The sequence below is a fragment of the Salvelinus alpinus genome, chromosome 18, assembly GCF_045679555.1.
Source record: "Salvelinus alpinus chromosome 18, SLU_Salpinus.1, whole genome shotgun sequence".
NCBI lineage: Eukaryota > Metazoa > Chordata > Actinopteri > Salmoniformes > Salmonidae > Salvelinus > Salvelinus alpinus.
In genome coordinates, this window is record NC_092103.1 from 10,882,126 (window position 1) to 10,907,915 (window position 25,790).

The following is a 25,790-nucleotide window of genomic DNA, read 5'->3' on the forward strand; positions in this document are numbered from 1 at the left end:
GTGTGTGTGTGTGTGTGTGTGTGTGCATCTATCAGTTACACATACATGTCAGTACATACACACAACAAGTAGATCACATGGGGGAGAGGCATTGTGCTGTGAGGTGTTGTTTTATTTGTTTTTTGAAACCAGGTTTGCTGTTCACTTGCGCTATATGAGATGGAAGGGAGTTCCATGCACTCATGTCTCTGTATAATACTGTACGTTTCCTTGAATTTGTTCTGGACCTGCAGACTGGTGGCATGTCTAGTGGGGTAAGTGTGTGTGTCAGTGCTTTGCGTAAGTCTACCATGCAAACAATTTGAAATTTCCAGCACATTAATGGTTCTTATAAAAACAAGAAGTGACAGTTAGTCCGACCTCAAGTCTTAGACAAGAGCGACTGGTATGCATAGTATTAATGTTAGTCCTCTGACTACAATGAAGAGCAAGATGTGCCACTCCGTTCTGGAGCAGCTGCAGCTGAACTAGGTCTTTCTTTGCAGCACTTGACCATATGACTGGACAATAATCAAGATCAGATAGAACTAGAGCCTGCAGGACTTGCTTGTGGGGTGTGGTGTCAAAAAAGCAGAGCATCTCTTTATTACGGACAGATCTCTCCACACCGTTACAACCATTGAATCTATATGTTTTGACTATGACTGTTTACAATCTAAGGTAACACCAAGTAATTTAGACTCCTCAACTCGTTCATCAACCACACCATTCACTACCAGATTCAGCTGAGGTCTAGAACTTAGGGAATAATTTGTACCAAATACATTGCTCTTAGATTTAGAGATGTGCAGGATCCATTTATTACTTGCCCCCCATTCCAAAACAGACCGCAACTCTTCCTTAAGGGTTTCAGTGATGTCATTAGCTGGTGTTGCTGATGGTTGAATCATCAGCATACATGGACACACATGCTTTGTTTAATGCCAGTGGCATGTCATTGGTAAATGACTAAAATGTAAAAATGTAAAAATAGAAAAGAGTAGAGGGCCTACTGGTACACCACACTTTACATGTTTGACATTAGAGAAGCTTCCATTAAAGAAACCCCTCTGTTCTTTTAGATAGATAGTTCTGAATCCACGATGTGGCAGAGGTTGAAAAGCCATAAAACACATGTTTTCTCAACAAATTGTCAATAATATCAAAGGCTGCACTGAAATCTAACAGTATAGCTCCCACAATCTTCTTATTATGCATTTCTTTCAACCAATCATCAGTCATTTGTGTCAGTGCAGTATGTGTTGAGTGCTCTTCTCCATAAGAATGCTGAAACTCTGTTGTTAATTTGTTTACGGAGAAGTAGCATTGTATTTGGTCGAACACAATTTTTTCCAACAGTTTGCTAAGAGCTGGCAGCAAGCTGATAGGTCTGCTGTTAGTACCTCTTTACCACTCTTGGGTAGCAGAATGACATTGGCTTCCCTCCAGGCCTTAGGACAGACTTTCCTCTAGGCTCATATTAAAGATATGACAGATAGGAGTCAGATACCATCCTCAGTAGCTTTCCATCTAAGTTGTCAATGCCAGGTTGTCACTATTGATCAATAACAATAATTTTCCCACCTCTCCCACACTAACTTTACAAAATTCAAACTTGCAATGCTTTTCTTAAAAAAATGTTTTAAGAGTGAGAGACTAGTTACCACACCCACAAAGTCAAACATTGTCTATATCGTAGAAATGTATGAACACCAAAAATAGCTTTTTTTATTTAAGGTTAGGCCTAATGTTGGCAGTGTGGTTAAGGTTATGTTTAAAATAAGGTTTTAAGAAGATACATTGTGGAAATAGGCGGGGTTTAGTCATAATTAGGACTTTGGGGCTGTGGTAACTAGTGATGACACACTGATGTCACGTTCAAGTAATAGTCGGAACTAGGAAACTATTTCCGACTTGCCAACTTGTTGTAGTTATACACGTGCCTCGTTCAACGAAACCCCAAGTCGGAAATGTCCGAGTTTCCTAGTTCCAACTAGCATTTGAACGAGGCATGAGCCCTCGCAAACAAACCACATCATCTGCGTCATTCCCCGCCACCCTGGCCGCCCTAGATGTCAGCCATTTTACATAGCAAACGCGACTGAATTCGTCCCAAAAAGTAGCTAGCAATCAGGCCAAAATACACATTTATATTTACAGCTGACAACCGCCTGAAGTGAAAAAATGGAAACCGAATGCCAAGTTGACTTCAGCACAGACGAGTTTCCAGAGGGCTCCAAGATAAACGCAAGCAAAAACCAGCAGGATGACGGGTAAGCGACTAACCAGCTAACGTTAGTTAAGTAACATTACAGTAGCTAACTTACTTTTAAGCGTAACTAGCTACTGTTATTTTGCCAGCTGGAGACAAGTAGTTGGAGTGGTAACAAGCCAAAGTTTGCTAGCTAGCTAACGTTAGTCCCTGTTGTGATCGTGCATAGCTAGCTAACGTTAGTCCCTGTTGTGATCGTGCATAGCTAGCTAACGTTAACTACTGATAGCTAACTTGTTAACTATCTTACCAGCGCGTCATATCTGGGCAAGTTGGCTGACGACGTTAACTTGACTAAACAAGTTGTCACCGCGATATGTATAACTTTCGAAAAGCATTGATTTCTATCATCAGATTGTCATTGGTGTAACGTTAGTGTTAATGGTCTTGTTGGTTATTGCCGCACTTTTTTTCCCTCATACACTAAGTTGCTGCTGGTTTAGAATCCTGACATATACAATAATAAACCTGTCCTGAGCATACACTCAGTGGCCACCGAGACTAGAATCAGAAGTGTGACGAAGTTCACTGTTCAGGATACAGTGACAAAGCTGTTGCCTTTATAGTTAACCGTTCTAGACAGTTTTAATCATTTAGGCCTAATCAGCTTGCAGGTGATCTATCAAAGCTTGACCTAATGTAAATATGAGTCATAGTTAGTGACTCGGCTTGTTAGGGAGGTAACTTCAAGATAATTTTAGTCTGAAATATCAGTGTCAGTAGCAGTAAGGATGTAGTTATGACTGTCTGATGTTGACTGTATTAGTCTCCTTCATTCTCCATTCACAGCAAGATGTTCATCGGAGGGCTCAGTTGGGACACCAGCAAATCGGACCTCATGGATTACCTGTCGAAGTTTGGAGAGGTTCTAGACTGCACCATCAAAACAGACCTGATGACGGGCCGGTCCCGGGGCTTCGGCTTTGTCCTCTTCAAAGACGCAGAGAGCGTAGACAGGGTAGGCACTAGAACAGACTGAGCACAGGACAGGGCATGATGCCTCTATTTGTCTTGTTTTCTTAATTCTGCACAGATGTGAAATAACTAGACAGGTTTGAAGACTTACATAGTTGGCATCCACTCACTTCACTTGAACAATCACATGCACACCCTGTTTCACTGACACTTTGTCCTGTGTGCAGGTTTTGGAGCTGAAGGAGCACAAGCTGGACGGGAAGCTGATCGACCCAAAGAGGGCCAAAGCCATGAAGGGGAAAGAGCCGCCCAAGAAGGTGTTTGTCGGAGGCCTCAGCCCAGACACCCCGGAGGAGGAGATCAGGGAATACTTTGGCGCTTTTGGAGATGTGAGCGAATGCTTGTACTGTCCAATATATTCATGTTTTATATATGGTAGACCCATGCTTTTAGGAAGTTGTATGTCCACTGAGCGAGTGTTGGTGCAATGGAGCTAGAGCTGATGCTATGATCAACTATCTTTTTCACATGGTACAAAGACTGGGAGATTTGCAGAATGTTATGATTACTGTTTTCATAGCAGCTAACTGAGAGAAACTATTGTGTTTCCAGATTGACAGCGTCGAGCTTCCCATGGACACCAAAACCAATGAGCGACGCGGTTTCTGCTTCGTGACCTACTGTGAGGAGATCCCTGTCCAGAAGTTGTTGGAGTGCAGATACCACCAAGTCGGGGGCGGAAAGGTAGCTGGAGTCCGCTTATTCACAGTGAACCCTGTTACCCAGCTTGCGCTCATAGGCAAAGCTATTCTTTCTATGCTATTTAACCAACTTAGTTTAGACAGTGATTTTGAAGAATTATGTTTGCATTCAAATAACTTCAAGAAAATGTCAGCACTGTTTTTCAAAGTGTTTTGGTTCATGGTGTGTTTTCTCTGCAGTGTGAAATCAAAGTGGCCCAACCCAAAGAAGTGTACAGACAGCAGCAACAACACAGAGGAGAGAGGGGGGGCTACGGTGGAGGCGAAGGATACAGGGGCCGGGGACGAGGAGGTATGTACAGCTACATCTAGCCTATGGCACTGAAGAATGCACATCAGAAGAATACGTTTAAATTCAATCAACTTTATTCTTCCACAAGGGAATTTCTTGTGTGGCAGTTGACACATGCAACAATGACCGTGCTGATGACCGAACAGGGCATGCATTGCAGTATATTGAAAAGAAAATCCAGACATACAAGTGTCTTTGAAACTACAATACAGACTTGTCACACTAAACCTTTCCATTGTCTCTGTGCAGGTCAGAGTAGCTACAACCAGGGTTACAACGGCTACTACGGCCAGAACTATGGTAGCTACGGCAACGGATACAACCAGGGATACAATGGCTACACAGGCTATGACTACTCTGGCTACAACTATAATAGTTATGGTTATGGACAGGGATACGACGACTACAATGGTAAGCTACACTATTGATGGCAACTATCGAAACAAGCAGTGCCTTTCAGCCCCCAGCAACAACTCTTGTACCTATAGCTAAGACAACAGGTGGAAAAATGTCTTCTTGTATGTACTCAATAGCTCTGGAAAAAAAATAAAACGGATGTCTGTAATGCTGCCTGCCTTGGGTCTCTTTGCTCTGGTGCATGTTTGTGAGGGGTCCTCCATATCCAGGCAGTGCACTTTGTTATTTTATAGGGAACACTTGCAACATTAATGATCATTGAGCCCATATACAGTTCTATAAGATTATATTTGTATGGCACACACAATTAAGAGTACTTGTAGTTACATTCCTGGGTATATAGAGTAAAGCACACCTTAATGTACAGAGTCTCTTTAGCACATTTGAATTGTTTTGTCACGTACACCAAATAGGCGCAGTGAAATGTACAGGGTCAGCTATAGTAGTATGGTATTGACCTTTTGGTTACTGGCCTAATGCTCGACCCGCTATGCTACCTGCTGCCCAATCTTGACACATGATTGTGCATCTCAGTACTGATACAATAACATTCCATTTGAAAGTCCAAGAAGAAAAAAATAACAATTACGTACACAAACACTACAGACTACATCCTGATTATTTATGATTTCTTGCTGCCATTTACCCCATAAAGGAAAGTGAACTTAAACTCCCATGTCAACTGAACTTCAATTGATAACACCTTGATAGGATTTCCTCATACAACTGTTTTGTTTCTGTGAAGTTCTCCTGTGACCCTTAATCTTCCTGACCTCTAACCCTTGACCTTCCCCATAGGCCAGCAGAGCAGCTATGGGAAGGCCTCTCGAGAGGTCACAACCCACCAGAACAACTACCAGCCTTACTGAGCTGATCTAATCCAACAAGACCTGCTTAGACCTCTGGTAAGACCACACACTCACCTTCACATTAGGCCTGATCTAAAAAAACAACTTAAAGATCAATAGACACTAAACAATTACTCTAAAACCTATCAAGAGAGAAAGCAAGTGGTTTCTATTACCATGCACCCCCCCATTCTGACAGATAAATCTAAAGAGTCATGTCTATAGATCTTTAATGGAAAAAATGCTTCTGTACTGGTTTGCCTTTTTTATTAAGCTCTCCAGAAAAAACGTAAGCGTTTTTCTGTAGATTGTCCTTTTCCCCCTTGCTTTTTAACAGGTGTTCATAAGGAAATAACATAAAGAGACTTGATAGCATTGTTAACAGGTAAAGTACTGCTAAGGGTACAGAGTAAGGACCTATCCTAAGTTTTCCTTTTCTTTTCCTAACTCTGATGTTGTACCTTGTTTGTACCTGCCAGCGGGGACTTCATTGCAGGCCGTGTGTCGCCTGACCACGACAATCTCTGGGCGTCGCACATAGCGGGCAGAGAGCACGGCATGCACAAGAAAACGCTGTCCTGCGGTATGGTCTCTTCACACTTCCTGTAACCAGCGATTTTAAACAAAAAGAAACATAAGAAAAAGGACAAATTAATCTCTTTTTCAGTTTAAGTGTTTGCTTTAACGATTTGTCAAATTGATTTTTTACAGGATATTAATATGAAACAGTAAAAATGTACCTTGACTTGTATTTGTGTATTGTCTTAATTTTAGTGGTCTTGTGTTTCAGTTCTGGAGCTTCAGTGGTTTTTGTTTCTTTTCTATAATGAACCCCTTTCTTAAACTCAATGCTTGCTTTTTCTTTATAGCCCTTAGAGAACTTCACTTGATAAACACAACTTTTTTTTTTAACTTAGGTGTTAAAGATCATATGTAAACCAGCTTTATGATGCCATAAAAAGCTGATGACTCAAAATGTAATATTTGAAACTTCCACCAAATGTCTTTACCTTTTATAGTTTAGATATGGTCATGTTTGGGCTTGCTCCTTAATGGTGAAATTGAGCCACCAATTCATTGGAGCTGAAGCTTTTGCTGGCCGGTGAGCTGTTACAGAACAGGCTACAGAACCTTGGTGAAGCTGCGAGTTCTACATATGATCTTTAAAACGGAATGGAGAGAAACAAACTATTAATAGTTTAAAGTTGACAGCACAAGCAGAAGTTAAACAGTGAAACATGGACGTGCAAGGTTCACTGTGCCCTACAGAGCTCCAGAGTTGGTAACACCTACTGTGTTGTGTCCTTGTTTGCAGACGGACTGGGCTGGCTGGTGGACTGGAGAATGACCCTGTACCCATGTGGCAGCATTGGGGGATGAATCCTATCCTGTCCTCAGATCAGCTCATGTTTTAAACACCAGAATCCTCTTCCTAAGATGAAGCTGTCATGAAGACATGCAGTGCTTCTGACTTTGTAAATAGCGAGGTTGACATTTTTGGGGTTCTTGTCCCCCCCACTTCCCTTCATCTTGTACTGTGCTGAGGTTGTAGGTCTAGGTTTCATCATGATTTAATGTGTTCTTATTACGTTGATTTAACTTAGCCTGTTTTCTGTTTTAAACTTGGATTTTTCTGCAGTGTTTTGGATAAAGGTATTATTAAAGAGGGTACAAAACAGATGTGCTTGACTTTGTACTTGATATTCTGTTCTCCATTTCATAACACCAAACCATAGCTGCTGCTCTAGTCTTTGACTTGAACATTAGGCCTGTAGGTACGACTTCAGCCTAGGTGCAATAATCATCACACATGAAATAATATTTTGATTCACACAACATTTTTGTACTGAGTTTATCATGAGAATTAACACTGCCTTATTTTTCTAGGATGTCATAATTTATAGACATCCGTGCATGGAACCTGTCAGTTGGATGACAACTCCCCCGTCATCCAAACTGTTATGACCGCAGTGCGTTTCAAAGCATATAATTACATTTGTGCTATTTGGTTTTAAGAGGTCTAGAAAAATGAGCACCTCCCTCAAGCTAGTTCCACCATTTTATACATGACGCCATTTATGTTTACGTAGCTAGCAAGAAAGCAAGCTGTCAACTGCCGGTATCTTGCAAAATATACTAGATAAAGTAGGACCGTCGGTAATAGTCAGCGAAACCAGAAGGATTGGTCATCCGTGGTGCCTAATATTTGTTTTGTGTCTGGTCTTTAGCAAGATAATGTTACTAACCTGGGGGAAAATATAACGATTTCAAATTCGAAAGCGAGTCAGACAGACGAAACACTCTCGCTAGCACGCATCATCGATAGCAGCTGATCAACTAGTTATTTGTGCAACACCATGTCGGAGGGTCTTGAAACCCGCGAAGATCCAACAGTGGAGAAAATTGAGGAGGACGGACAGGCTAGCAGCAAGGAGCAGATACCAACGGCTGCAGAGAGCGGTCAGTCAGGAGAATCCAAGGGATCAAAGATTGATGCCAGCAAAAACGAAGAGGATGAGGGGTGACTGAGACCGCTAGCTAACGTTGGATAACTGATGTTCCCTATATTGCTAGTTAGCTCAGCGTTGAATAAGTGACAAGTAGCTATTTTGTTGAATAATTTTGGCATTTCCTCCCATCGTTGGGTAACTTCTATGAGGAATAACTTTTTTTTTAATGCCAGTACCTAGCTAGCTAAAACTCACCTTAGGGTAGATCAGGTAACTGTTGTGGCTGTCTCATCCATCAGCTCTCAGGCGATGGTGCTTGTTGAATGTAGAGTTGTGTATGTGAGAAATGGATGGAGAAATTATGTGTAGATTGCTATTTGTTACATCCGTCACCACATAATAAACGAGAATAGAAACAATGTGTTGAAAATTCCAAATTGTTTGCATAGTCAACTTACACACACACTTGCCTCACCAGACATGCCACCAGGGGTCTTTTCATAGTCCCCAGGTCCAGAACAAATTCAAGAAAACGTACAGTATTATACAGAGCCATGAGTGCATGGAACTCCCATCTTATATAGCGCAAGTGAACAGCAAACCTGGTTACAAAAAACAAAGAAAGCAACACCCCAAAGAACGATGCCTCTCCCTCATGTGACCTACTTGTGTGTATGTACTGACATGTATGTGTAACTGATAGATGCACACACACTACATGTTAATGTTTTAAATGTATGTAAATTGTCAAGTGTTGTTTGTAATCTCTTTTTCGTTATATGCCGGACCCTAGTAAGACTAGCTGTCACCATTGGTGTTGGCTAATGAGCATCCTAATAAATCAAATTGAAAAAATCCTTTACATCTTGTAAAAGCTGCTGTACAGCGTTATCCAAGGATGCTCTTGCTAATTATCATAATCATAGCTCTAATGATAACATTGACCCTAATCCAAGACTTTGCCTGTGTTCCCTCTCTCATGTAATGGCTTCAACTCCTTTCTTCCTTTCCTGCTTTCCCACTGATGGGTGAAAGGAAAGCAGATTGAGGAAGGGACTTGGAACACAGCCAGAGTCCTTGTGTTGGGAATTGGTATTCAGAATTTAACATGTTTGTATCTGCACTATCTTTAAATGCAGGAAAATGTGTGTTGGTCTGAGCTGGGACACAACAAAGAAGGATTTGAAGGCTTACTTCAAGTTTGGGGAGGTGGTAGACTGCACCCTGAAGCTTGACCCCATGACAGGTCGGTCTCGGGGGTTTGGCTTTGTCCTGTTCAAAGCAGCTGACAGCGTTGATAAGGTATTCCTGATTGTATATGTTGTGAATATGGCATGGCAGCAATGGGATGTGAATCTTTTCTGCCCAATCAGTTTCTTTATTATAATTTCTCCACAAGCTGAATGGGAAGGTGATCGACCCTAAGAAGGCCAAGGCCATGAAGAACAAGGAGCCAAACATGGTCTTTGTAGGAGGTCTTTCTCCAGACACCTCCGAGGAGATCAGGGAATACTTTGGTAGCTTTGGAGAGGTAGGCTACAGTAGACTTACATTTGACATGGTCAGATGTTCTTTAGAGAGTGTGCTCGCCTGGGTGCCATTCTGAACGATTGAATCCGATCAGTCCAAAGCAATTACCTGAAAGAGCTGATATTTACTCTTTGTTTTCTCGCGGCCTGTGTGTACAAGTCGACCAAAACATTCAAACCTTGTTGAACAATGGATTATTCTATTCCTGAGTTGTCTGTGTGAACAGGTGGAGTCCATTGAGCTCCCCATGGAAACCAAAAGCAACAAGAGACGGGGCTTCTGCTTCATCACCTTTCAAAGAGGAGGAGCGAGTGAAGAAGATCGTGGAGAGAAAGTTCCACAGTATAGGATTAAGTAAGGTACTGTACAGTACATTATGGCTTCCCTTGGAGGTGTACCTGTGGATGTATTTCAAGGCCTACCTTCAAACTCTTTGCTTGACATGGGAAAAATTACAAAAATCTGCCAAGACCTCAGAAAAAGAATTGTAGACCTCCACAAGTCTGGTTCATCCTTGGTAGCAATTTCCAAATGCTTGAAGGTTCCACGTTCATCTGTACAAACAATAGTATGCAAGTATAAACACCATGGGACCACGCAGCCGTCATACCGCTCAGGAAGGAGACGCGTTCTGTCTCCTAGAGATGAATGTACTTTGGTGTGAAAAGTGCAAATCAACCCCAGAACAACAGCAAAGGACCTTGTGAAGATGCTGGGGGAAACAGGTACAAAAGTATCTATATCCACAGTAAAACGAGTCCTATATCGACATAAGCTGAAAGGCCGCTCAACAAGGAAGAAGCCACTGCTCCAACACCGCCATTAGAAAAGCCAGACTATGGTTTGCAACTGCACATGGGGACAAAGATCGTACTTTTTGGAGAAATGTCCCGTGGTCTGATGAAACAAAAATAGAACTGTTTGGCCATAATGACCATCGTTATGTTTGGAGGAAAAAGGGGGAGGCTTGCAGCATCATGTGGGGTGCTTTGGTGCAGGAGGGACTGGTGCACTTCGCAAAATAGATGGCATCATGAGGATGGAACTTATGTGGATATATTGAAGCAACATCTCAAGACATCAGTCAGGAAGTTAAAGCTTGGTCACAAATAGGTCTTCCAAATGGACAATGACCCCAAGCATACTTCCAAAGTTGTGGCAAAATGGCTTAAGGACAACAAAGTCAAGGTATTGGAGTGGCCATCACAAAGCCCTGACCTCAATCTTATTGAACATTTGTGGGCAGAAATGAACAAGCTTGTGCGAGCAAGGAGGCCTACAAACCTGACTTACACCAGCTCTGTCAGGAGGAATGGGCCAAAATTCACCCAACATATTGTGGGAAGCTTGTGGAAGGCTACCCGAAACATTTGACCCAAGTTAAACAATTTAAAGACAATGCTACCAAATACTAATTGAGCGTATGTAAACTTCTGACCCACTGGGAATGTGATGAAAGAAATAAAAGCTGAAATAAATCATTCTCTCCACTATTATTCTGACATTTCACATTCTTAAAATAAAGTGGTGATCCTAACTGGGAAACAGGGAATTTTTACAAGGATTGAATGTCAGGAATTGTGAAAAACTGAGTTTAAATGTATTTGGCTACGGTGTATGTAAACTTCTAACTTCAACTCTATGTAAATGTCATATTTCAGTTTTGTATTTTTTATTTATTTGCAAACATTTCTAAAACACAGTTTTTACTTCATCATTTTGTGTTATTGTGTGTAGATTGATGAGGGAAAAAAACTATTTAATACATTTTAGAATAAGGCTATAACGTAACAAAATGTTGAAAAAGTCAAGGGGTCTGAATACTTTCCGAATACACTGTATGTATACAAGATTCTAGAATATTCCGAAATGCATCAGAAAATAATTAAATGCATTTATCCGGAATTGAATTTGAAATAAATGTATTTTTGAAGTAGTGTGAACTGTTTGGTACATTATGCTTTACCCTTGGACAGTACACTCACCGGCAAGTTTATTAGGTACACCACCCTGTTCACGAATATAATTCACTCCTACAGACAGTAAGTCATGTAGCCATGGCTTGCTATATAAAGCAGGCAGACAGGCATCGAGGCATTCAGTTACTGTTTGATTGAACGTTAGAATGGGCAAAACGAGTGACCTAAGCAACTTTGAGCGTGGTACGAGATCCAGTATCTCAGAAATGGCTGCCCACCTGGGCTTTTCACACAAATGTGTCTAGAGTTTACTGAGAGTGGTGCGACAAACAAAAAACATCCAGTCAGCGGAGGTTCTGTGGGTGAAAACAGCTCGTTGATGAGAGAGGATGAAGAAAAATGGCAAGAATCGTGCAAGTTAACAGGCGGGCCACAAACAAATAATGTCACAGTACAACAGTGGTGTGCAGAATGTAATCTCGGAACGCACAACTTGTCGATCCTTGTCACGGATGGGTTATTGCAGCAGATGACCACACCGGATTCCAGTGGGCACGCGATCACTAACGCTGGACAATTGAGTGGAAAAACATTGTCTGCTCCGACGATTCCTGGTTCTTGTTGTGTCATGCTGATGGCAGAGTCAGGATTTGGTGTAAGCAGCATGAGTCCATGGACCCATCCTGCCTGGTGTCAACGGTACAGGCTGGTGGCATTGATGTACTGGTGTAGGGAATGTTTTTCTGGCACACGTTAGGTCCTTTGATACCAATTGAGCAACAAAAGTTTGACACCTTGTAGAATCAATTTCCCGTAGAATTCAGGCTGTTCTGGTGGCAAAGTGGGGTCCGGCCAGGTACTAGATGGATGTACCTAATAAACTAGTCGGTGAGTGTAACTCATTGCTAGTGGAGTGTAACTACTATTGTAGTGAACTATTATGGCTGCCAGAGGTGGCCACCATTAACAAATATGAAAATCATCCAGTTTAAGGAATTCAATACACCTTTATACTGTGGAATGAGGCCCCTAAACTGTAACGTTAGTGGTGGGAAATGTTCTAAATGTTCTAAAATGTTCTAAACTAGGACTGCAGATGTGGCCAGGGCAATAAATTGCAATGTCCGTACTGTGAGACGCCTAAGACAGCGCTACAGGGAGACAGGACGGACAGCTGATCGTCCTCGCAGTGGCAGACCATGTGTAACAACACCTGCACAGGATCGGTACATCCGAACATCACTCCTGCGGGACAGGTACAGGATGGCAACAACTGCCCAAGTTACACCAGGAATGCACAATCCCTCCATCAGTGCTCAGACTGTCCGCAATAGGCTGAGAGAAGCTGGACTGAGAGCTTGTAGGCCTGTGTAAGGCAGGTATCACCGGCAACAACGTCGCCTATGGGCACAAACCCACCGTCGCTGGAGCAGACAGGACTGGCAAAAAGTGCTCTTCACTGACGAGTCGCGGTTTTGTCTCACCAGGGGTGATGGTTGGATTCGCGAATATCGTCGAAGGAATGAGTTACAGCGAAGATATCCTCCTCCCTCATGTTGTACCCTTCCTGCAGGCTCATCCTGACATGACCCTCAAGCATGACAATGCCACCAGCCATACTGCTCGTTCTGTACGTGATTTCCTGCAAGACAGGAATGTCAGTGTTCTGCCATGGCCAGCAAAGAGCCCAGATCTCAATCGCATTGAGCACGTCTGGGACCTGTTGGATTGGAGTGTGAGGCCTAGGGCCATTCCCCCCAGAAATGTCCGGGAACTTGCAGGTGCCTTGGTGGAAGAGTGAGGTAACATCTCACAGCAAGAACTGGCAAATCTGGTGCAGTCCATGAGGAGGAGATGCACTGCAGTACTTAATGCAGCTGGTGGCCACACCAGATACTGACTGTTACTTTTGATTTTGACCCACCCTATGTTCAGGGACACATTATTCCATTTCAGTTAGTAAAATGTCTGTGGAACTTGTTCAGTTTATGTCTCAGTTGTTGAATCTTGTTATGTTCATACAAATATTTACACATGTTAAGTTTGCTGAAAATAAACGCAGTGAGGACGTTTCTTTTTTTGCTGAGTTTATAGTGTATTTTTTTCTTTTTTTAAATAGACAAACAAACATTATGAAATGTATCTTATTAAATATCAAATGAACAGATCCATATAATCCAAAAACAATCAAACAAATTCCAGGAAGCTTATCGACAGAATGTGAAATGATATTTTGTCACGTTACTATGCACAATCCACCTTGAATGCGCCTTGGAGGAGACTAAAATAAAATCAAAACATGACTCGGTGATAGTGGTTCGTCCTTTTCCTTGTGTTGATAATGTAGTACTGTAGAAGTCTGTGAGGGGATTTAACTGGGGATGACACCTGTAGCAAACAGGATGATGAGGATGAGAATGATCAGAACTATCACGCCAATGATGATCATCATCTTGACGTTCTTCCACCAGTACTTCCGGGCTACCCGCGTGGATGTCCTCTGAAAGGAGTCTGCCTGAAAATGGTAGGAAATTATGAAAGGTTAACTCAAATATAATTGTGTTTCAAGTAAGCTAAAGCAGAAACAGACAGGAAAGCAAATGCAGCTTGGTTGTTTAAAGCCATTCTCCAGACTACAGGAACCGCACTTCCTTATCACCTTGCCAGGATAAGAAAGAAACAAAAACACAATTGTCTTTTTTATAATACTTACGGTTGCTTGTAGGTCATGTGTCTTGTCAACCAAGTCATCTAACCTCTCTCCCCTCTCCAGCACTTTGTTAATGTTGTCTTTGAGTATAACTTTGACTTCGTTGACTTGGCCCTGCACCGAGTCCAGCTTAGAGGAGGCTGGCTGTTGAGAACTGTAGTCAGCCTACAGAGAGGAGGAGGAAGGGGAGAGAATCTTCTCTGAATAACATCAACATATTAGGTATAGCATACTGTGTAAACATTGTCGTCAGAATAACATGACACGTATCATTACTGTAGGAGAACCATTTTTATGACCAATTTCACCACAGATCATCACATAGAAGGGAATGGAAAACCTGCATTTGTTCACAGTGTGGAAATTTGCATCTGACTTAGCAATGATAACAGTAGCAACATTAAGAGGACTCGTCAATATCAATTAACTTAAACAAAACGTGCAAAATATAGGAGCCAATACATGATGGGGCAGAATGCAATTCCAGGACATATCATATTAACATACTGTATCTGAAAGCAGGGCCAAGTGGATATTGCTTTAGCGCTCAGCCTCAACCATTCCTTTATTGACACTCTCCTGACAAGAAAATCCTCCTCACAGCTAGGTCACCGATTTGTTTAGTCCAAAAGCTTCTTGCAATGTTACGAGATCACTGGACTCTCAGACATTTACTTACACATGCAAGTCACATGTAAATAATTGTATTCAGAGTCTGTTGTTCCTAGTCTCCGAGGCTTTAACCACTAATGCGCTGCTCACCCTAGTGCTAACAGTTCAGATCATTAGTGTGCCCTCAAGGCATAGAACTGCCTCACAACCTCCACTTGACAAAAGTCTAAATACTTACCATGTCAGAATAGTACAACAAAATGAATATACATCCACAACCACTTCAGTGGGTAAAGGTTTCACAAAGACGTTTTATCCAGACTGACTACAAGCATAGTAAATAAAGTCGAGACAGGTAAAGTCTGTTTCAAGCAGCTGTAGGTTGAGACACAGGTTTCACACAGCGCCTCCCCTCCCTGTAGTTACACATTAACTACTGCTGCTGCACTGGAGCGCTACCATTGGCCCAACGTTAGTCACTCATCTCTTTACATAGAACTAGGATTAGTAGAAAAGACATTGCTCTTAAACCCACCCCATGAAGATCTTCATAACGTTCTATATTTCTATGGCACACCCAATATTGCACGTAGAGCACTTCAGATAGAAACAGGAAATCTGACTGAGAGATGATGTGATAATAAGAATCTATGTAATGTTGTTCTGATTAAGAATTCTCATTCTACTAATTCTATGTGTCTTTAGGACATACCATCAGCTGTCCAAGCACCTGATGCAGGTCAGAGCTGAATTCATACGGCTGGGCAAAGGCCGCTTTCTTTATCAGGGGGCTGTTAGCAAAGAAACTGCAGATCTGGAAGGCAATAAGAAGTGAAGTCGCTTACTACATAAGCTACACCTGATTTCCATGGCTGGTCACGTTCAGAGCTTTCTGTTCAAACCATGAGGCCAGGAAGAGCAGGGCATACACTATATTTATGGAAATAAGCTCTGCTCTTGTCATTTTAAAGAGACAGATTTGATCTAATTGTTTTGACATGCTTAAGTGTTACTGTTTAGGTATCACAGGATGGTTTAGAATGAATTGTATAACTTAGTGACTTCTGTAAAGAGGGTATAACTTGAAGAAAATAAAGAAACAATTTATTTTGCCATCAAACAGTACCAGTACCCTATGTCTTGTGGTGGAATCTGCCATTGTAACTCGTTATGTAAGCCACTACAGTATAAGATTGTACATGTAAACAGACCTGGTTAAGGAATTCATGGGCCCTCCTGGACTCATAGCTGAGCTCTGTGACACAGACGTAGGACACTCCATCCTCTGACAGGATGTGGTATCTGAACCTGATTGTTAAAACAAACATATTATGGCCAGCACATGGAATTACATTTGCAATGATGTAGTTTAGTAATAGTTATCTCACCCATCCAATTGTATGGACCTTCGATACAGAGCTCCAAACGGAAGAGGTCTCAGAAAATTCAATGCTGCCTCCTACAACCCAGAAATGCATCTACAGTTGTGTTAGGAATAATCCCCCTCCCTCTTACACACACACACTGACACACACTAGCCTACCTGAAACCTTCCACCTCTGAGAGCAAGATCAGCAAGGATGATGTTGCTTCTTTCTACACAGCAATACACTATTGGCATGGTCTTTGGTTGGTTACAAAAAGTCAAAATACTCATCTGTGCCGCAGTGTTCTTGTAGGCAAATCTGTCATTTGAGGAGAGTAATTATTGCTTGGTTAATCACCAATGAATTTATGATACGCTAAACTCACAAGTTGCATAGGTTTGCAGCAATTTCACTTTGTTGCTACGGTTATCTTTGTCCATCTGATGACCCTACCTTGTAGCCTGTGTGCTTGTCACTTACTTTGTAACACATTATTTAATATAATCTAGCTAGGTCTATGTTGGATTCAAAAGCATATGTAAAAGCATAACGTTAGCTAGTTTAAAACAGAAATAGTAACAAACATTTTGTTAGCTAGCAAAATGGCTAGACCGTTCCGTTTCCAGGGGACGTTAGAATGTCACGAGACATTTTACTCAAGATTCGAAGACACGTCCATCATCAAGTTGAGCAACAGCTGGATGCATGCACATCATATCATGGCCAGCAGTCGGCGCTATTTTTATTTAGTATATATATAATTTTTTAAATCTTTATTTAGCTAGGCAAGTCAGTTAAGAACAAATTCTTATTTACAATGACGGCCTACAAAAAGGCAAAAGGCCTCCTGCGGGGACGGTGGCCTGGGATGAAAAATAAATAAATAAATACAATATAAATATGGGACAAAACACACATCACAACAAGAGAGACAACACTACATAAAGAGAGACCTAAGACAACAACATAGCAAGGCAGCTACACATGACAACACAGCATGGGAGCAACACAACATAACAACAACATGGTAGCAGCACAAAACATGGTACAAACATTATTGGGCACAGACAACAGCACAAAGGGCAAGAAGGTAGAGACAACAATACATCACATGAAGCAGTAAGAGTGTCCATGATTGAGTCTTTGAATGAAGAGATTGAGATAAAACTGTCCAGTTTGAGTGTTTATTGCAGCTCGTTCCAGTCGCTAGCTGCAGCGAACTGAAAAGAGAAGCGACCCAGGGATGTATGTGGAGGATGAGGGCTGCAGTAGATATCTCAGATATGGGGGAGTGAGGCCTAAGAGGGTTTTATAAATAAGCATCAACCAGTGGGTCTTGCGACGGGTATACAGAGATGATCAGTTTACAGAGTAGGATAGAGTGCAGTGATGTGTCCTATATGCAGTGAACTTGAAACTGTCGCCTACTGTAGATGTATAAATGTAATAATCAATCATCAATAGTATGTATGGCATCTGTTTTCGTTCTAACCTCAAATCCAACTCAAGCTTTTGATTGAAGCACTTGTTTAACCGGACCAACTGAAGATGAATCCCAGCTGCAACAGGTCCAGTGTGAAACCACCTCAACATTACTGAACTCTTTGTGCACTATAAACTGTTATGAAGACAGGTATGGTTATGCTGTGAGGAGAGGTCACCTCCAAGGCTTTAACACCGTTAAGAAGATCGGTTACGTTCATTCCTCCAAAGGTACAGTTATTCACAGAGCAGAGTTAGCCTCAGCCAGGGTACCAGACTGTTCATGCATTTATCAATGGGTCATATTTGCAAGACAACATCGGTCCACAATTTAATTTGAAAATAGAGTAAATTGGTTTCTAGTGATAGCCTACATCACGAGGTCAATGCGTACGTGAAAGTGACAGTAATGTAAGGCGGCTGTGTCTTCCACGGTTGGACTGTAAGAGGTGGAACTGTTTCCTCTGGGGTTTGACTCTATGAGGAAACTGTGTCACTGTCTTTCTCTATTTGACTACTATTTCCTATACTACATGGTTTGACTTATAACATGGTTTGACCTCAGTGGCGATTTTAGCATGTAAATCTTGGTGGGGCAAAAAAATACTAAACTGGGATGCATGCCAGCAAAGCCACTACACAACACAACACTAAACAATACATGAATTACACTATAACGGTGACAAACGGTGCCCACAAACTGTTAGGGCCTACATAAAGCTGTCTGGCAGCGAAACAGATCATTCAGCCTCATGTACTGCCCTTCAAAAATACATAGCTGATATGGCTGACTTGCTTAAACAAATGTGGCTTCTAATGACTATTGAGATGTACAAACTATGGTATAAGGGGACAACAAGTGGATAAGAGGCAATCCATAATTTCGACTAAGACGTTAATGAGCGAGCTAGGACAGACGTAGTCAATATAACTATTTGTTTAGCACTTTTGAAATGTACAGTGACAGAATTCAGAACATGGGCCATTCTTACAGTGTTCCCTGTACACCAAGTCAGAACCGTAGGATAAATAAAGGGGGCACATAAGCAGACAATGAAAGCTCTTACAATATTCGATGATTACATTTCTCTAAAACAGGTTATAGGCTACATGTGCACCACCAAGTCAGAACAGTAGGCGAAATTAAGAGGGGTAAGTAGACCAAATTATTAGGGTGAGGCACATGGGCTACTAACATCTTACTACACAACATACACTTAGTATTACTTTCTTAGCTACAGTATACATATCTCCCTGGCATATTACATCATTTATGCAGCAGTATACAATACATTTTTGGACACACCATGTTGTACTGTGCTCACTTGAACAGGAAGATGGCGTGGCGGTCCTTCGTGGGCAAATTTTGTCATCAAAGTCTGGCATTCTCTGGATTGATGGTGCATTCAAAACTACTGGGAACTCGGAAAAAACAAGGTTGAATCATGATGACGTCATTGATCTTCAGGTCGTAGCTCTAGAAAGAGGCCGGATTTACAATTCAGAGTTGGATGACTGTTCAAAACGTATTTTCCCAGTCGGAGCTAATTTATTCCCGACTTCCCAGTTGTCTTGAACTCACTGAAGTCTAGTTTTCGCAGTTCCGAGTTAACAGTTGTTTTGAGCACGGCACAAATCATGCTTCATTGACAGCATGGCCAATGTTGAATCTTTATAATTTTAAACTTGGAAAAGAGACACTTAATCCCAGATTTGGGACCACACAGCCTCATAACAGGCTAGTTATTGCTTTGCAATGCTTGCAGTTAGCCACTGTCACTGATTCCTTCCAAACCACTCATTGTTGAATTTGCGATTTCCAACTTGTTGTGTAATGTTTATGTCCAATGGCCGAAGAGCACCGATACATTTTTATCTACAATTTCTCTTCATTATTTCTCTTCATATGACAAGGATTATAAAGGATTTGCCAGTAGATTGTCGACTTGATTCATGATGATGACTGCTAGCTAAGATTTTGAAAGTATGATGTTGACATGAGTCCAATCAAAGCTACTGTTGATATTTTTTTTTATTTCACCTTTATTTAACCAGGTAGGCCAGTTGAGAACAAGTTCTCATTTACAACTGCGACCTGGCCAAGATAAAGCAAAGCAGTGCAACAAAAACAACAACACAGAGTTACACATAAACAAACGTACAGTCAATAACACAATAGAAAAATCAATGTACAGTGTGTGCAAATGTAGAAGATATAACGTGATTTGACGACATTTTATCTGTGGCCAATGACCTTGAGCCTTCTTGGATGGGCACTTCTAATGTAACTCTATGGCAGCACCCAAGGGGCTAGAATTTTCTAGGTCTACCCTTAGGCTTGGCGGTGAGGTAGTTTTATATTTTTATTTGTAATTTCTTTACTAAAAATGTGGGGCTCAAAACAGGTGGGGCTCAGCCCTGAATGACGGGTCGCCACTGTTTGACCTATACTACATGGTTTGACCTAAAAGTCGTGTATTGTCTCTCTTCAGGGTTCGACTACAAGACGTGTAACTACCACCTACAGGGTTGTAACTGTCTGCCTCTATTTGACTACTGTCTTCTACACTACAGAGTCTGTCTGCCTCTCCAGCGGTTGACTATAAGACGCGTTGTGGATTGTCAGTCTCTTACAGGTTTTGACTATAAGATGTCTAACTTACTGTTTCTGACTATGAGACGTGCACTGTCTCCTACAGGGTTTGACTATAAGATGTACACTCTCAGAAAAAAGGGTTCCAGAAAAGGGTTCTACATGGAACCATAAAGGTTTCGCCAAAGGGTTCTCCTATGGGGACAACCGAATAACCCATTTAGGATCTAGATAGCCCCTTTTCTCTCCATGGTTTGGCTGTAAGATGTGTAACTGTGTCATTCCACCCATTAGGTGCCTTTTGAGTAGTGTAATATTTTTATATTCTGTCATAAAGAGCACATGTTCAACTTAATAAAAAAATAGTTTCCCCCATCTCAAGAGGTTAAATTAAAAAAATACTTTAGTAAGTGCCTATTAAGTGCCAATGAAAGTAACAGGTTTAAGGACTTAATCTTGAATCAGCCATAAATCCCTTTGCGACAGGGAGAATGGAAGATTGTTGTGTGTAACAGGGAGGGGCAATTAAATGCAAGCTTCGCTAAAACATTGAAATTGTTAAAAGATTTCTAGCCTGTCTATCGACAGTATGGCTAATAGGATTGACATGCTATGGTCAAGCCACTTAGTTTTCCACCACAACATTTCCAAAAAGAGTAGAACCAGCTCACCTATTATACACTTTGATTAGACTGTTATATGTTCAATGTTTCTTTTGAAAAAACGATTTTAAAAGGAATAGTTTCACCCTGTGGCAGAGCCCCACCTGTTTTGAGCCACACCTGTTTTTAATGTAGCCTTTTTTTTTTTTTTTACATGTATTTACATATCTGTTTGCAAACAATGAAAAAAAAACATAGAAATTCAGTTAATAAAGCCGCATACAAACAGGGTCTCTTTTTTGCTTTCTTGAGTAAGGCAGCTCCAAAATACAGGTGTTTCAGCCTAGCTCAGTGCTTTCTGTGGTGGAGGGCAGCCAGTGGATAATACGGAGCGTAGGGGTTGGTAATGTTCTCTAGTTGCCCCATGATTGGCTGAGTGTTCTGCCACTCATGGGGATACAATACGTCACCGCAAAATCTACAGGGAGAGCTCGAAAATTCAAGCCCCTTGGGTGCTGCCATAAAGTTATATTAGAAGTGCCAATCCAAGAAGGCTCAAGATCATTGATCACAGATAAAATGAAGTCAAATCTTGTTATATCTCCCGTAGCTTTGATTGGACTGATCATGTCAGCATCATACTTAAAAAATCTTAGCTAGCAAGCTAGCAGTCATCATCATGAATCAAATCGACAATCTACTGGCAAATTCTTTTCAACCTTTGTCATATGAAGAGAAATTATGAAGAGAAATTATAGATTAAACGTATCGGTGCTCATCGGCCATTGGACATAAACTTTACACAATAAATTGGAAATCGCAAATTCAACAATGAGTGATTTGGAAGGAATCAGTGGCTAACTGCGAGCACTGCAAAGCAATCACTAGCCTGGTATTCAGTGGAGTGGGTGTGTGGTCCAAGTCTGGGTTTAAGAGTCTCTTTTCCAAGTTTAAAATGATAAACATTCAACATTGTCCATGCTGTCAATCCAGCATGACTTCTGTTGCGTTCAACTGGAAACTAGGAACTGGGGAATCTCAGACTTCAGTGAGTTCAAGACAACTGGGAACTTGGGAAAAAACGATCTCCAACTGGGAAAATACGTTTTGAACGGTCATCCAACTCATAATTCCAAGTCAGGAACTCGGGCCTCATTCTAGAGCTCCGACCAGAAGATCACTGATGTCATGATTAGACCTTGTTTTTTTTCAGAATTCCCAGTTGTCTTGAAAGCATCATAAATCCAGAGAATGCCAGACTTTGATGACAAGGTTTGATGACAAAATATGCCAACGAAGGACCGCCACGCCACATTCCTGTTCAAATGAGCACAGCACAACAAGGTGAGTCCAAAAATGTATTGTATGCTGCTGCATAAATTATGTAATATGCCAGGGAGATATGTATACTGTAGCTAAGAAAGTAATACTAAGTGTATGTTGTGTAGTAAGCCGTTAGTAGCCCATTTGCCTCACCCTAATAATTTGGTCCCTTTTTCCCTCATAACTTAGCCTACTGTTCTGACTTGGTGGTGCACATGTAGCCTATAGCCTGTTTTAGATAAATGTAATCATTGAATATTGTAAGAGCTTTCATTGTCTGCTTGTATGCCCCCTTTATTTATCCTTCGGTTCTGACTTGGTGTACAGGTAGAATACTGTAAGAACGGCCCATGTTCTGAATTCTGTCGCTGTACATTTCAAAAGTGCTAAACAAATAGTTATATTGACTACATCTGTCCTAGCTCGCTAATTAATGTCTTAATTGAAATTGTGGATTGCCCTTGCCTCCAGTCGTCGTCCCCTTATGCCATAGTTTGTACATCTCAATAGTCAGTAAAAAAACGCATTTGTTTAAAACTTCTTCGGGATCGGTGTCCCTTCTACGGGACGGTTGAGCTAACGTAGACTAATGCGATTAGCATGAGGTTGTAAGTAACAATAACATTTCCCAGAACATAGACATATCTGATTTTGTCAGAAAGCTTAAATTCTTGTTAATCTAACTGCACTATCCAATTTACAGTAGCTAGTACAGTGAAAGAATACCATGCTATTGTTTGATGAGAGTGCACAGTTTTGAACATGAAAAGTTATTAATTAACAAATTAGGCACATTTGGGCAGCCTTGATACAACGGTTTGAACAGAAATGCAATGGTTCATTGGATCAGTCTAAAACTGTGCACATAAACTGCTGCCATCTAGTGGCCAAAATCAAAAGTGCGCCTGGGCTGGAATAATACATTATGGCCTTTCTCTTGCCTTTCAAAGATGATGGTACAAAAAAATACAAAAGAACAGTTGTTTTTGTCTTTGTATTATCTTTTACCAGATCTATTGTGTTATATTCTCCTACATTCCTTTCACATTTCTACAAACTTTATAGTGTTTCCCTTCAAATGGTACCAAGAATATGCATATCCTTGCTTCAGAGCCTGAGTTACAGGCAGTTAGATTTGGGTATAAAAAAGGGGCGGATCCTTAATTAAGCAATATTGTCGATGTTTTTTTAAAAGACAGTAAATGAGGCTGAAGTAACTATTTCGCTGCCAGACAAGGCTCCGCTGATAGCCAGGTGTAGCAATGGTAAGGTTTTGGGACTGCTGTTGGGACAGCTTTATGTAGGCCCTAACAGTTTGTGTGCACCGTTTGTCACCGTTATAGTGCAATTAATGTATTGTTTAGTGTTGTGTTGTGTTGTGTAGTGGCTTTACTGGCATGCATCTAAAAAAATGTTTTTTGCCCCACCAAGATTTGCATGCTAAAATCGCCACTGATAATATTTAATAACCGCAGCTTATGAGTCAACCTGCGCAGTAGCAACCAATGCTTGGGTTATTCATATCACTACACTGTATTTGTTTTATTATTTTGTTGAATGTTTTTCAGGTTATGAAATGTTTTGAATGCAATGCACTAAATATTGTATCTCTAAATGCCAGTGGTTTATGAAATATAACTAAAGGAAAAGCACTTTTTTATTTTGTAAACAGTAATGCAGATTTCATTCTACTCCAGGAGACTCACTCCTACATTCAGATTCTAGTTTTGTCACACCCTGATCTGTTTCACCTGTCTTTGTGGTTGTCTCCACCCACCTCCAGGTGTCTCCTGTTTTCCCCATTAGTCGCCGTTGTATTTATACCTGTGTTTCCTGTCTCTCTGTACCAGTTCGTCTTGTATTGCCAAGTCAACCAGTGTTTCTCCCAGCTCCCATCTTTCCCAGTCTCTGTTTTTTCCTAGCCCTCCTGTTTTTTAAAAATGTTATAGTATTTTTATTTTTTATTTTTAGGCCTCCTGGTTTTGACCCTTGCCTGTCCTATCCCCTTGTACTATTTGGATTCGGACCTGTTCACTAAACCCTTGCCTGTCCTGACCTCGAGCCTGCCTATCGTCTGGTATTGTTTGGACTCTGACCTGGTTTATGAACTCTCGCCTGTCCCCGGCCTGCCTTTTGCCTACCCCTTTTGGTACAATAAATATCGTAGCTCAACCATCTGCTTCCTGTGTCTGCATTTGGGTCTCGCCTTGTGCCCTTATAAGTTTTTGGAAATCACAATGGGGAAATACTGTTTATTATAGTCACAGGGCTAGCCACTCAGCTGGTAATATATTGCTTCATAAGTTAAGAGGTGACATTTCAGAGTCTTGTGTGTCCAAAGATGGGAGATGGGTTATATTGATCTCCAAACTAGATAATGTTTTTTTTTTATACGCAATGTGTATGGGTACAATTCTCACACCTCAAATAATACTTTATTTTTGGATCTTGCTGATAAGCTTACTGAGCTGCAAAACAAGTATACAAATGCATGGCTTATAACAGCCAGGGTGTTTCTTTAATACAAACTTGAACGATTATAGGTCAATGACGGTCAGATCTAGAATGGATTTGTTTCTCATTTCTCATTACAGTATGTACAAGAAGTGAACAAGCTCCTTTGATTGTTCATAAAATTATATTTTTGAAGTTGGAATGTTCTGAAAAATCCAGTGGCATTCGAGGATACCGGAAACGTAATAATTCACTCCTAAATGATCCAGTCTTTAACAAGAGCATAAAGAACTTGACCATAGACTCATTTAATTCAGATGATTTAGAACCAAAGCATGGAAGTAACTGGGAAATATTTAAGGTAAGATCTATCGCCATTACACTCAGTAAGGAACTATAGAAGCAAAAATGTTTGAAAGACGATGAGCTTATGAATAAATTGAATGTTCTTTTAGAAAAGGCTACCCTTTCAAATGAGGAAGAAACAGATTTGAATACATCTCGAATAGAACTAGATAAAATGTACATTAATTTAGCTAAAGGGGCCTTTATTAGATCTAGAGCAAAATGGGTTGAGGAGGGTGAGAAAAACACAAGCTGTTTTTTTGCTCTTGAAAAAAGAAACTACAAGACCAAATCTCTTGTTTGTGCCTTAAATATTGACAACACCTTGTGTAAAGACCCTATGGGCATCACTAGCTTTGTGTAATCTTTCTATGACAATCTGTATACATTTAATGGGATTGAATATACATTTAATGGGATTGAATGGGAACATTTTATGAAACATGCCCATGGTCATGTACCAATGATTTCTGATGAGTTCAAGTCCATATGGGAAGATGAGTTTCTATAGAACAGATTAGAGATGCGCTTCAATCTATGAAGAAGGGCAAAGCACCTGGAACAGATGGTCTTTCTGCAGAATGTTATTTACACGTTTGGGAACATTTAGAGGGACCAGTATTCAACATGTTCCAAGAATGCCTAGCTAAGGGTGAAATCATCACTACAAGAGGTTATTTCCTTGATACCGAAACTTGATAAAGATCCCCTTTTCATAGATAATTGGATACCTATTACATTATTAAATACCGATTATAAATTGATTACTTTAGCATATGCCAATAGACTTACAATGGGCTTAAACCATCTTATTCATGAAACTCAAACTGGTTTCATGAAAGGTCACCACATCAGCTGTAACATTGGGTTCGTTTTAGACTTGATTGATTATGCAGATTCTGATTCAATTGACTCAGAG

General features: G+C 40.9%; 3 protein-coding genes and 1 pseudogene across 8 annotated transcripts in view; 2 read left to right on the forward strand and 2 right to left on the reverse strand.

Annotated features, from left to right (window-relative positions):
- Positions 1-6,044, reverse strand: part of LOC139543743 (enolase-phosphatase E1) — a 28,994-nt gene extending 22,950 nt beyond the window's left edge. Inside the window, exon 1 of the mRNA XM_071350121.1 lies at positions 5,946-6,044. Within this exon, the coding sequence (XP_071206222.1) occupies positions 5,946-6,044 (99 nt within the window). The remainder of the gene's footprint in view (positions 1-5,945) is intronic.
- LOC139543742 (heterogeneous nuclear ribonucleoprotein D-like) lies at positions 1,976-7,164 on the forward strand. Of its 2 annotated transcripts, XR_011668754.1 has the most exons (9): positions 2,006-2,252; positions 3,041-3,209; positions 3,394-3,555; positions 3,779-3,910; positions 4,108-4,219; positions 4,469-4,630; positions 5,435-5,541; positions 5,964-6,067; positions 6,800-7,164. XR_011668754.1 is itself a non-coding variant. In XM_071350118.1 (8 exons), exons 1-7 carry the CDS (start codon positions 2,164-2,166, stop codon positions 5,503-5,505), a joined length of 897 nt encoding a protein of 298 aa, XP_071206219.1. In that variant the 5' UTR covers positions 1,976-2,163; the 3' UTR covers positions 5,506-5,541; positions 6,800-7,164. The 2 variants fall into 2 exon arrangements, 1 of the variants encoding a protein (XP_071206219.1); XM_071350118.1 differs by lacking the exon at positions 5,964-6,067 and having other exon boundaries at positions 1,976-2,252.
- A 363-nt stretch (positions 7,165-7,527) lies between these two features.
- Positions 7,528-11,401, forward strand: LOC139543745 (heterogeneous nuclear ribonucleoprotein D0-like; annotated as a pseudogene).
- Positions 11,402-13,452: 2,051 nt separating this feature from the next.
- LOC139543746 (vesicle-associated membrane protein 8-like) lies at positions 13,453-16,795 on the reverse strand. 5 transcript variants are annotated; one of them, XM_071350122.1, is made up of 7 exons: positions 16,657-16,792; positions 16,249-16,390; positions 16,094-16,164; positions 15,917-16,013; positions 15,418-15,519; positions 14,097-14,258; positions 13,453-13,898 (listed from the first exon to the last, which is right to left on the reverse strand). In XM_071350122.1, exons 2-7 carry the CDS (start codon positions 16,360-16,362, stop codon positions 13,755-13,757), a joined length of 690 nt encoding a protein of 229 aa, XP_071206223.1. In that variant the 5' UTR covers positions 16,363-16,390; positions 16,657-16,792; the 3' UTR covers positions 13,453-13,754. The 5 variants fall into 5 exon arrangements, with proteins under 5 accessions (XP_071206223.1, XP_071206224.1, XP_071206226.1 ...); XM_071350123.1 differs by having other exon boundaries at positions 16,526-16,783; XM_071350125.1 differs by lacking the exon at positions 15,418-15,519 and having other exon boundaries at positions 16,657-16,795.
- Between the last annotated feature and the right edge of the window lie 8,995 nt (positions 16,796-25,790).

Excerpts from the sequence above, each read along its gene's own strand:
- LOC139543742 (XM_071350118.1), top strand. The coding sequence starts at position 2,164 with ATGGAAACCGAATGCCAAGTTGACTTCAGCACAGACGAGTTTCCAGAG. Across the intron at positions 2,253-3,040 it reads AAAAACCAGCAGGATGACGG|CAAGATGTTCATCGGAGGGC; the intron begins GTAAGCGACTAA and ends CTCCATTCACAG. Across the intron at positions 3,210-3,393 it reads ACGCAGAGAGCGTAGACAGG|GTTTTGGAGCTGAAGGAGCA; the intron begins GTAGGCACTAGA and ends TCCTGTGTGCAG.
- LOC139543746 (XM_071350122.1), bottom strand. The coding sequence starts at position 16,362 with ATGAGTATTTTGACTTTTTGTAACCAACCAAAGACCATGCCAATAGTG. Across the intron at positions 16,014-16,093 it reads AGGTCCATACAATTGGATGG|GTTCAGATACCACATCCTGT; the intron begins GTGAGATAACTA and ends TTTAACAATCAG. Across the intron at positions 13,899-14,096 it reads CACATGACCTACAAGCAACC|GCAGACTCCTTTCAGAGGAC; the intron begins GTAAGTATTATA and ends TACCATTTTCAG.